This window comes from Lactuca virosa, chromosome 5 (genome assembly GCF_052849685.1).
Source record: "Lactuca virosa cultivar CGN04683 chromosome 5, Lactuca_virosa_CGN04683_v6, whole genome shotgun sequence".
Taxonomy (NCBI): Eukaryota; Viridiplantae; Streptophyta; class Magnoliopsida; order Asterales; family Asteraceae; genus Lactuca; species Lactuca virosa.
In genome coordinates, this window is record NC_136430.1 from 435,354,121 (window position 1) to 435,366,175 (window position 12,055).

General features: G+C 35.2%; 1 protein-coding gene across 1 annotated transcript; it reads left to right on the forward strand.

Annotated features, from left to right (window-relative positions):
- The first annotated feature begins 4,828 nt into the window (after window positions 1-4,828).
- Window positions 4,829-7,045, forward strand: LOC145113571 (peroxidase 4-like). The gene is made up of 3 exons (XM_079049643.1): window positions 4,829-5,082; window positions 5,337-5,528; window positions 6,336-7,045. Exons 1-3 carry the CDS (start codon window positions 4,870-4,872, stop codon window positions 6,897-6,899), a joined length of 969 nt encoding a protein of 322 aa, XP_078905769.1. The 5' UTR covers window positions 4,829-4,869; the 3' UTR covers window positions 6,900-7,045.
- The last annotated feature ends 5,010 nt before the right edge of the window (window positions 7,046-12,055 follow it).

Here is a 12,055-nt window from a genome sequence, read left to right on the forward strand (position 1 = left end):
TAACTTGATGCTATAAAACGTGTTGTTGCGTACAATTTGATGAGTAGTTAGTACAAACATATGAGTCGAAGTTTATCTGTTCCTTTTAGTCCTTGGAGGATTAAAAGCGATATCTTGGGCCCGTCGATGATTTTGTTTTGACTTATTTGTCGGGCCCGGTCAGAACTAAATTGATGTGTTCGATTAAGTTCTATGTCAAACAAATTGGAAATCGGGAAACAAATTGCTGGACAATAAGTATGACGTTGTTCCATGTATTTGTCCGGCTGATATCTTGAGAACAGAGGATTATATGATCACTTATCTAAAATGGAGAGTCTCAGTTCGACAGAGGCTTTTAAGAGCTACGATTGCTAGTCGACGTTTTAAGTCGTACTTGCAGTTATAGTTATTAGACTTATCCAAGTGGGAGATTGTTGGATTTAGTGTCTAAGCCCATAACTATAATTGGTATGTACTTGACCCGAGAGTAGCATGGTCCATTTGGGTTGCATGGCACCAGAACAATCTGAAGCATGGACATTTGAGAAGAGGTTATTTATGATTTATTAATATATTATAAGTTCTAATATATTAATATGAAATCATATTGTTTAATTAGTATTGATTAAGAATTAATTTGGAATTAATTTAGTGATCAAAAGAGACTAATTAAATATATGGGGATTAATTGTGTAAATCATTGATTCTTATAATATGGGCCAATGATTCATAATTCTTTAGGTTGGGCTAAACCAATGTGACAACCCATGGATAATCCATGGAGGTTTAAACCCATGGATCCTAAGGAATATGGAAGGTCATGCACATTAGGGTTTACATGGTGTAACCCTAGTTTTGCCACACTATATAAGAAGACCCTAAGCTCCTAAAATCGGCACCTAAGTAGTCTTTGGAAGAGCTATAGCCGAATTTGGTGCAAGACATTCTCTCTCAAGTCCTCCATTGTTGGTGGTGTTGTGTGAAGCATTTGAGGCATCACACTTGGGGTGCTAGGCTCTTAAAGGCTTAAGGTTTAAAAGCTACAACAAAGGTAAGTCATCTAACTAGATTTTGTAGTGTATATACTCCATAGTATGCTAGTTACGATGATGCCTTGGAAAATTGAAAGTTTGCATGTATAATAGAGAAAACATAGATCCAAGGTATTTAGGGTTGCATGTACACCACAGGAGTGTTAGAATGTTCAAAACCCTTTAGTGGCTTCAGGAGGTAAAATTGAGCCAACTATTGGTGGTTTGATTTACAAATTGGTACCCGAATCTGGAAAAAATGGATGTATTTGTTGAGAATATGAAGGAGAAGAGTATTAGGGTGGTTTTCGATGAGTGAATAGAAGGTTTTCATGATGGTGATGTATCTCCAATTAAGCCTTGTGGTGGGAGGTTATCCAATAATGTGACCCATGTAAGCTGATGCCCACATTTAATACCAGGACACCAGTCACCGCCACGTTTCTCAAACCCAACACCACCCTTGTCGCCGATGTGAGTATCAAAGTGCAAAAAGAAAAAATAAAACATAGACACATATAGAGACAAACACGATGTCTCAAGATTCAAACCTAATAAACCCTGGTGTAATCTGAAATCGATTTTGAGAGTGATGGGGTGAAATTAGATTCTGACTTTTTGCAACCTTAGCGAGTTCAAATCTCCATCCCAGATCCTAGAGGGATTTGGGTCTAGTGCTGTCATGTACGATTTGTTTGTGAAATTTTTTTAATCCTTCTTCAGGTCTTATTTTACACACTGCGGGGATAGAATCAATTGAAGACAAACCCTCAAAAGAAACAATGGATCTATGTAGTAACGAATGTCAATTTTTTTTGTGAAAGTGCATGTTTTTCTTTTGAATGAGAGAGAGAGAGAGAGAGTGTGTGTGTGAGCCCTTTTTATTTTTTTAATTATTAAAATGAATAAATTAGTATTAGATTTAAAAAAAATGAACGAAAAATGGAAACAAAATACCCCAAGGGTATTACAGTAATTTCACTATTTGGAGGAACCAAAAACGTAACAAACCTAACTCAAAAGGATTATGAAACCAAAAAAGTCGAGATTTAGATTAAACCTCAGAAAAATACATACCACAGGGCAGTTTTTGCAATTTTGTCATTTTTATTGTAATAAATGTATATTGAGACTTTTCCTAAGGAAATAAGAAACCTAATTACTCAAGATATGTTGGTTTATTATTAACACTCAATGCATTTACAATAGTAAAACTTTTTCACTAAGTTTTTTTAATGTCTAATGAATAGTAAATTATCAGTGTAATTTTTTTACAAGCCTTATTTATGGGTCCTACGCTTATTTATCTGTATTTTATAAGATAAAATAATATAACATAGAGAGCTTGCATTTTCTTGCAAGCAAAATAAAAAGTGAATAAACTATATGATAAAAGAGCTTTGTGGTTATTTTTTTGACTTTGTCAAATTTATTAGACCGAAAAAACTGCATGCCTCAGATTCTTATTGTGAACCCTTCTGAACAAAAACAATATAAGCTCATATAATCACAATATTTAAATATGTGGATTGACATTTAATAGAACTTCTATTCAAATTTCAAAATATGAAAAAACATATTGATTTGATTTTTTATAATGACTATATTTAATCAATTATCTGACTTTGAACATATAAGTGAAAATGATGGATTGAATTATAGTTATGAAGATAAGGGAAACATTAGTTAAAGATTAGGTTTTGACAAAATAGCTTCAACAACTTCATATTTATATGAACAAGTGACAAACCCTCAAGGCACTAGAAAGCTACCCGTGGGTAAAGACGTAAAGTACTAATCGGTCTATCTACTTACTCTCTTTTTACCTACAAGCCATAGAAGGTCGACCTCATTTTCGGCACCATGTTGACTTTACTCATGAGCTTCTATCCGTTTTTTTTTCTAACAGTTCAGAACATATATAATCGCACACGTTTGTTATCTATAATCTCAACAGTATCTTTATCCTAATATAGTTAAAGAGGGTTAAAAAGTGACTTATCTTTCTCCTAATATATATAAGTTAAAGAAGGTTAATAAGTGACTTATCTTTCTCCTAATATATATAAGTTAAGGAAGGTTAATTAATAAGTGACTTTAGATTTTACTTAAATTATTAGTTTTGTTGTCACTATTATGGACTTGATTATTTGTGATTCATCACTCATAACTAATTGATCAGATATTTATAATCATGTTTTTTCTTATTTCCATTTCAACTACTCCAATAGCATATGCACCATACATTATTATTAACAGAAATTTATTAGAATGAGTTTATGTTATTATTATTATTGTTATCGGTATAAATTTATTAAATTATACATTTTATATTTTGAAATTAATAGGAATTTTGATGGGATTTGGTCGCATACTTGGAAGGACTTAATCAATACATAGAATCTAACTTTAAGAAAAATTATATCAAATAGTTTTTAGTCTAACGGTATCAGATGTTGTCATTTATTATTAAAGTTGATGATTCAAGTTTTTAGTCTAACGGTATCAGATGTTGTCATTTATTATTAAAGTTGATGATTCAAGTCATGTCTAAAACATGTCTAATTAAAACATATAGTGGAAATTAATTATGAGAAGTTTAAGTACATATTTGATTTCCTGCTCCAGAAAAATAATGCTATACACCATACATAATGTTTGTATATTATGTTATATATCGTCCCTTTATTTTCATTAACTCGATATAAAATTAAAACAATATATAAAATTAAAACAATATATATGTATCGACGACATGTCGTTGGTACAGATTTCACGCGGGTCGCAAAATTCTTTACCGATGATAAGTCGTCTAGATAGATTACAACAAAATGATGACGTTTTAATTTTCTGCAACATCAATTATAAGGGAAATGGAAATTTTAATTCTTGTTATCTATACCGACGACTAGTCGTCGGCATAGTTTTCAAAAAACCGCGAAAAAAAAATTGTTCCTGCGTATCCTATGCTGACGGCATGTCGTCTGCAAAGACTTCCGGGTCAAAGATACTTGGTCATCTCTGGTTAACTATGTCGTCGGGAAAGCCAACATTATACCGACAACACTTGTCGTCCTTATAGATGTCTTCTCTTTTGCAAAGGTATAGATTCTTGTAGTGTCATGTGATAATTTCTGGAGTGCGTTTAGAGAAAAGGTAAACAAAATATCGGATTGACTTCTTCTATATTTCTAGAGAAAAAAGGCCATTTGCTTTTTCTTTGAAGCGAAAGACAATATAATGTAGATTATAATATTTAAAAATGAAAACATAACGGATTAAAATAAACGTCCTTAGACTTTGTCGCTTTATTAATTCTGTAAGATTTTTGGCAAAAAGATTTACAGTTTATGTACTTAGTTTTTCATAAGCATGTCAACTTGACAACTTCGTTACATTCGTTAATTTGAATCAAGGAAAGCGAATAATCAATAAGTGACATATATGAAGGAAAAGTTGATTATAAGAATTTTTATAGCTTGATCATAATTATATGATTAAAAAGTTTTCATTTACATTATTACATATATAACTGAAATATACAATAAAGTTTATATAATCCATTGACTCCAAATTTTGCATGGCCATGCGATTAATTCGTTGCGGATATTATAATATAATAATATAAAATTGCATACAAGGACCCCACTTTTGACAAAATCATACATGCAGCCTATCACGTAAACGTGTTTTAAAATAAAACCCAATACATTAGATTTTTTCTTGCATTTTAGTCCAGATTATTAGGTTAGCTGCTCCAGCAGAACACAACCCTTGGAACTCGCCTCTTACTATATATATACTAACCCTTTTATTCTTCCAACATACTCACTACTCAATCTATTTAGTAACCAAAATGGCTACATCTTCTTTGACCATCTCATTTGCATTGCTTGCTTTGTGCTTGATGATCGATACTTCTTCAGCACAACTCTCTCCCGATTTCTACTCAAAGAGTTGTCCAAAAGTTTTCGAGGCTGTGGGCTCAGTGATTCAGTCTGCTGTTTCAAAGGAAAAACGCATGGGCGCGTCCCTCCTTCGGCTCCATTTCCATGATTGTTTTGTCAATGTATGTGATTTTCTTTGTATCTAATTCAATGCAAATATATCAATGTCGACACTAATATTCTATAAGAATGGGGTAATTAATTAAGAGGAAGATAAGAGGCAGTATCTATCCAAGGATGGAGATGTTGCTTCCATAATTGACCTTCGACATAAAACAATAGACACAAGCACATTCTACATGATCATCTTGGAATATGTATAGAACAATATTTTTTTTCCTTAAACGTAAAGGTTTTGACACATTATTTTTTGCAGGGATGTGACGGGTCGATCCTTCTAGACGACACGCCTTCGTTTACCGGAGAAAAAACCGCGGGGCCAAATAATAATTCTGTTAGAGGGTTCAATGTGATTGATGATGTGAAGTCGAAAGTTGAGAAAGTTTGCCCTGGTGTCGTCTCGTGTGCTGATATATTAGCGATTTCAGCTCTCGAATCCGTTCTTGCTGTAAGTATGACAATAAAAATAAAGCATTAGCAGCATTAAAAGTGTCATTAAATCACTAATATATTATATAGTGCATTTATGTCGCGACATTGCTCTTTTAATACAAATGTGGTAAACCACACTATCTAAGCGGCGCACACCCAACTTGTCTTGCACTACCAAATTGCAAATAATTTAACCGTCTAAGAATTTTAACTTTGGACCTCATGTGAAAAGTTCTGCACGTTGACAAGTAGGCAATATATGAACAATGTCATGATATATAACACTTTTTAAATTTTTTGGGTATTCGGTACAATTCAAAAAGTCATTTTGCGATAGATATGAAGTTATTTCTCTATATCCCATGAGGACATAGGTAGTTATTTTATATAAACCCTAAAATAGTTTTTTTTAAACTCTCCATCCTGTAAGACTATTTTTGTGATTTCCTTTGATAATAATTAATTTCAACTTACTAAACAGTTACATGTTTTTTTGGAAACGACAAACGAATTAAGTGGAGCCTACTCGTAATATTTCAACGAGCACCCCGGGTTCGAGCTCCTTTACAGGGCAAACCCAGCCCCCATAGGGATTTTCAGGGAAAAATTCCCAACATGTGGCACCACAAGAGGTAGTTTAAGGGAATAGAACTCCCGACCTCACGCCTCACATGGGTATAAAACCCGGTGCATCAACCCAGCTAGGCTGGACATCACTTGCACTAAAAAGTTACATGTTAACTAGTTTGTTTGACCTAAAATGTGATCAACTTTGATTTGACTTGTATTATGTGATTGAATTGAACACTATATTTTTACGCAGTTAGGTGGGCCCTCTTGGAAGGTTAAATTAGGACGAAGAGACTCCAAATCAGCAAGCCTTTCAGCCGCCAACAGCGGCGTTATTCCGCCACCGCAATCCACCCTCAGCAACCTCATCAACCGCTTCCAAGCGGTGGGTCTTTCCGCCAAAGACATGGTGGCCCTCTCAGGCGCGCATACAATCGGACAAGCACGTTGTACAGTTTTCAGAGCACGTGTCCACACTGACACGAACATCGACGCTTCGTTTGCCAAATCACGTCAATCAAACTGCCCACTTACGGCGGGTTCCGGCGACAACAACCTCGCACCACTTGACGTGAAGACGCCGAATAACTTCGACAACAGTTACTACAAGGATCTGATCAACCAACAGGGTCTTCTCCGGTCAGATCAGCAGCTGCACAACGGTGGCTCCACAGATTCGTTGGTGGAGCAGTACAGCAAAAACCCCGGAAGTTTCCATGTTGATTTTGCGGCCGCCATGATCAACATGGGTGATATTCGTCCCCTCACTGGCTCCAACGGCGAGATCAGGAAGAACTGCCGGAAAGTTAACTCGTAATTGGTCGGAATATTTTGTGTTTCTATTTTAAAACGTGTGAATTTCAATTTAAGTTTAATGGTGTTTTTTGTTCCTTTTTGTTTTAATTATTAAAACTTGGTGAAATGTAATATCTTTGATGCAATCAAACTTATTTCCGTTCGGTATATGTTTTGAATCTTTATAAGAAAATCCACTCATGTATCGTCTTTCTTATACGATGGATAATCCTGGATGATTTTAAAAGAATTATGGTCTTATTGTTGGCCTTGTTATTGTTAAACCATTTCTTATATTATTTGAGGATAAAGAAACACAAGGTTTTCAAGTTACTTACAAATCAAACCTCTCTATAAAACCCTAATCTACTCTAGAAGTATACACTCAACCTACGCTACAAAGGTTTAGATAAAATGATCAAGAACAGAGGATGAACAACAACGAAGAATATAACAACTATGAAACCCTAACTAAAGAAGGTGAGAACTAGAGCTCTGAGTGTGTTGAGAGAAAATGAACCATCGAATGACGAAATCTTCCATCTCACCAATATATACCCCGGGTCATGGATATGAACCAGGTCTTGGATATTACCCACGAATCAGGATCCGCGTGCCATACCTGTAATTTGCAAGAAACGAGCCGCATCCCACAATATTCCCAAAATACCATGAATAACCCCTTTTAACAAATTTATTTCATTAATGAGAGAAGATCAAGATTTGCAATATTGACACAAAACACCCAAATCCAATAAATAATAATTATGAAATTGAATATCCACAATACTTAGTATTTTCAACATCCCCCTCAATCGAAATATTTATTTTTCCTTTTTAAAAACATCAATAAGCCCCATTTTATTTGATAAAAAATCATGTTGTTCAAAACTTAAAGGTTTAGTAAGAATATTTGCGTTTTGATCAGAAGAACTGATCTTAACCATCTTCAACACACCATTAGAAAAATTTTCCCTAACAAAGTGAAGATCTATTTCAAAATGTTTAGTACGCTCATGAAAAATTGGATTAAGAGTCAATTTAATCGTTGAATCATTGTCACAAAAAACAGATACAAGAGTAAGATCTTTTATACCCAATTCAAACAATATTTTCAAAATCCAAATTATTTTACAAGTAACGGATCCAAGGACTCTATACTCTGATTCAATAGAAGACCTAGAAACAGTAGTCTGTTTCTTACTCTTCCACGAGACCAATGAATTATTAAAGTAAATAATATAACCAGTTACAGACCTTCTGTAGATAGACATTTAGCCCAATCTAGATCTACAAAACCTTTTAACTCAAAACCATCAGACTTAGTCAAAACAACTCCTTTTCCTAGGCTACTTTTCAAATACCTTAGCAATCTGAAAGCAATTTTCAAACGTGACTTTCTAGGGTTGTGCATATATTGACTTAGAACTTGAATAACATAAGAAATATCGGGTCTAGTAATGGTAAGATATATTAATTTTCCAATAAGTTTTTGAAATTAGGTTTTATTTACCAACAACTCATCATTTTTAACAAAATCACCAGAATTGACAACTAGATTAGTTTCCAAAGGTGTGGTAACAGGCTTGCAGCCTAGCATACCATACTCATGAAGAAGCTCAAGGCAGTATTTCCTCTGATTTAAACACAAGCCATTACCAATATTGTGACACCACGCTAAAGCGGAAATACGAGGCGTGACAGTACAAAGAGTTTCATAGCAAAAGATAAAAGACAACACTAACCATAGTATTAAAAAGTATTACAAATTTACAATGAGTTTGAACAACTTTTTAAAAGAAATTACAATGTATTTAAAAGACAACACATGTGAATGCTCCTACAAGTGATGTGTCCTTAGGTGCCTCTTACTAGATGATTTCTAAAAAAGCATGTAAAACGAGCGTCAACTATAAAATAGTTGGTGAGTACTCATAGATTTATAACATAATATAGTTTGAAGTCCTGATAATCAGAATATTGATAACAGTTTCCATAAACAAATGTTCATTGCTAAAATAAGTAAATAAGTTTTCATGAATAGAAGTTCATTGCTAAAATGAGTAATAAAGTTTCCATAAATAGAAGTTTGTTGCTAATATAAGAAATAAAGTTCATTGCTCAAATGAGTAAACAGGTTCACTGTTTTTCACCGATAATAGCAACCTACTTACACTTATGACAATCCTCATATTTTTATGATAAATAGCCATGTACTTGCTCATTATTATTCAAAACAGAAAGAAACATAAAATTATTTCTCTCAGCCATTCCAAAAGAGGTTCGAGAACTAAAAAAAAACTACTCTCCATCACTATTTTTTCTTTTCCAAAAAATAACAACTATCCATTATTCCAAAAGCATATTCCAGAAAACAAAACAGAAGGTAAGCACATATTTTTTCCATAGAATTTCTTCCCACAACATCCCGGAAAATAGAAACCATTCGTCACTGTTTTTCTTGTAACGATGCATCCAACTGAAACAAATTAATATAATTTTCAAAAAAAGATAATCATAAAAATGTAAATTAATATTATAACTACCTTTCTTTTTGAACAACTAGTGGCATAATGACCCAATCCATCATAGTAAGAACATGTTCGCCTTTTCGGCATTTCTAGAGAAGACTTGATTCTACTTGCATTTTTCGAACACCCTTTCATATTAGTTGGACCAAGAGGATCTCAGACAGATATCTGAGGCGTCATATTTATTTCTGAAAGTCCCACATAATAACCTTGCGATGAATTTTCAAATGCTATAGGTTTTTCCAGAATCGTTAAATCATCTAAAAGCTTTATCAATACATTATTAACTTTTTGTATCTTTAAAGGGGAGACTTTTGCGTGTTCAATTACTTTGGTAAAGTGGAACGAACACACCATAAAGTGTATGCACTAACCCCATTATTATTATTCATTTCTTCGAGTCTGATACTGTTATTACCCACGTTGTACCTAACATTAAGGGTCCATCGAGGTAAAATATAGTGACTCGGAAGTGTTTCAACATGCCTCTTCTTCATCACATATTGGCAATGCTTGCATAAAATTCCATATGTCTCATACTTAGCACAAGAACATATAATATTCATTTGACCAACCAAACAGAAGCTAACAATTTTCCAATATTTTTTTTATCAATACTCATTTGCCCAACTCGATATGTTATTTCTTCTGTACTTTTGTTTAGAGTCTCATGAGTTAAATTGTTATTGGCTTCCATCCATTCTTTTTTAAAAATCTCAAAAATGTTTCTAGTATAGCACTCACCTTCTTTTGCTTCAATTGGATGCACAGAAGAAATAACTGCTCTTGAGTTCATAGTCTTGAAGTCCTCATCTTCTTCAACTGCCCTTCAAGACTTAACTGCTTTGTCATATTGTATTACGAATTCATTCAACATGGTGCTCGAATCGACAAATCCATCAAAAAAGGAATTAATACTCTCACTTCGTCCACTGGTTGTCATACCAGCCAAGAAAATATGTAACACTCCGTTTGAAATTAAATAAAATGAATAAATAATTAATAAATTCTAAAACCCCGAGATGTATAATATATTTTATTGTAGCTCTAAATCCATAATATTTTAGCAAGGTGTTGGTTCCGAAGAGTTAAAAGTCGTAACTTTTGAATATTTGGGGGTCAAGTGTAATTTACGGATTGGTATGTAAAGATTTTCTGAAGTCAAGGGGGGTGTTTGGTGAAATATTGGACTTAAATCGAATAGATTTTTGGATGCTAGGGGCTGATTGGTAATTTCCGGATTTAAATTGAAAAGATCTTGGGAGGAGGGACTAATATTGGAATAATGGACCAATGTTGGGATGAGACACATGATTAATCCCCATAACCTTTTCCCCCTCGTTTCTTTGTCTCAAACCTAACCCTACCTTATCAACCTCCAACCACCAACCTTGTATCCCCTCATCCACCGCCGCCTCGCCGATGGACGCCATCACCATTGTACCGCTACCGGAGGCACTGTGAACAGTCGGGATGACCACCGGAGGCCGACAAACGGGCCATAATCGTTGCTACATAGGGTCATGAGCGACCGGGAAGCCTTGGGTAAGGCCTTCTGCCATCTCTTTCTCTCTCTTTTCCTTGATCTTTCCAGCGACTGTGACGTAGGTCACGTCCTCACTGTTGCTTCCGACTTTAGCCACCGTTTCTGTTAGCTCCGACATTGCCAGCCACCAAGTTGGTGGTTGAAGGCTGTGGTCTCATGCCATGTTATGCATGTATGCTGCTAGAATCGTGAAGCTTGTGGAGTAGATGATATTTTGGTCGGAGGTGAGGCGAACCACCATGGCAGCCAACCATGGTGGCAGCCGCTAAATCTCTTCCTCCCACCGCCACCAGCCACCATGAGGAGGTGGCTGTGTGCGTGAAGTAGTATGTGTATGAATGTACTTCTTGGGTTTAACATGGTATTGATCTCTCTTGGACAGGAAAACAGAAGGAAACTCACCACCACCTGCTGCCGCCGTTCCGTCACTGCTAACCACCATCTCAGGTGGCTGTGGGCTTTCGGGTGCGTTTGGATTGATGTTTGGTGTAACACCCCATTTATTAAATAAATAAATAAATTAATGTATAGTAGCCCTAAAATCAATAATTATATAGTAAGGTGTTGGTCTCGAGGAGCTAATTGTCATAATTTTTGAGATTGAGGGTTAAAAGTGTAAGTTTCAGATTGGTTTCGTAAATAATTTTGAAGACAGGGACTACTCGATAACTTCTGGGACTTCATTTGAAGAGATTTTGGAGGCTAAGGGGCTGTTTGGTAAATTATGGATCGAATTTCTAAGGGAATTCAGAAGGCAGGGTTTAAATGGTAAAATAGGGGATCTGATTCGAAATGATTTTCATAGAGAGGGACCAATTCTACCATTATGGCAATAAGACTTGTAGGGCATCGGGTATTTAACTCCATCTAAACCTAACCCTAAAGAGATGAACAACTGTCACCTCCCCTTTATGCCTCCCACCACCGGCCGCCACCCTATTCTCTCTTGCTTCTCCGACCACCGAGCCGCCATTGTGCCTTTCCGTCGTTGCTGAAGACGGAGACCATCGTGTGATGCCGTCGTTCAACCGATAACGAAGGGAAGCAGATCGTAGCTGCCATCTTTGGTTGATAGAGCCACTTTCGTCGTTGTTCCATCGT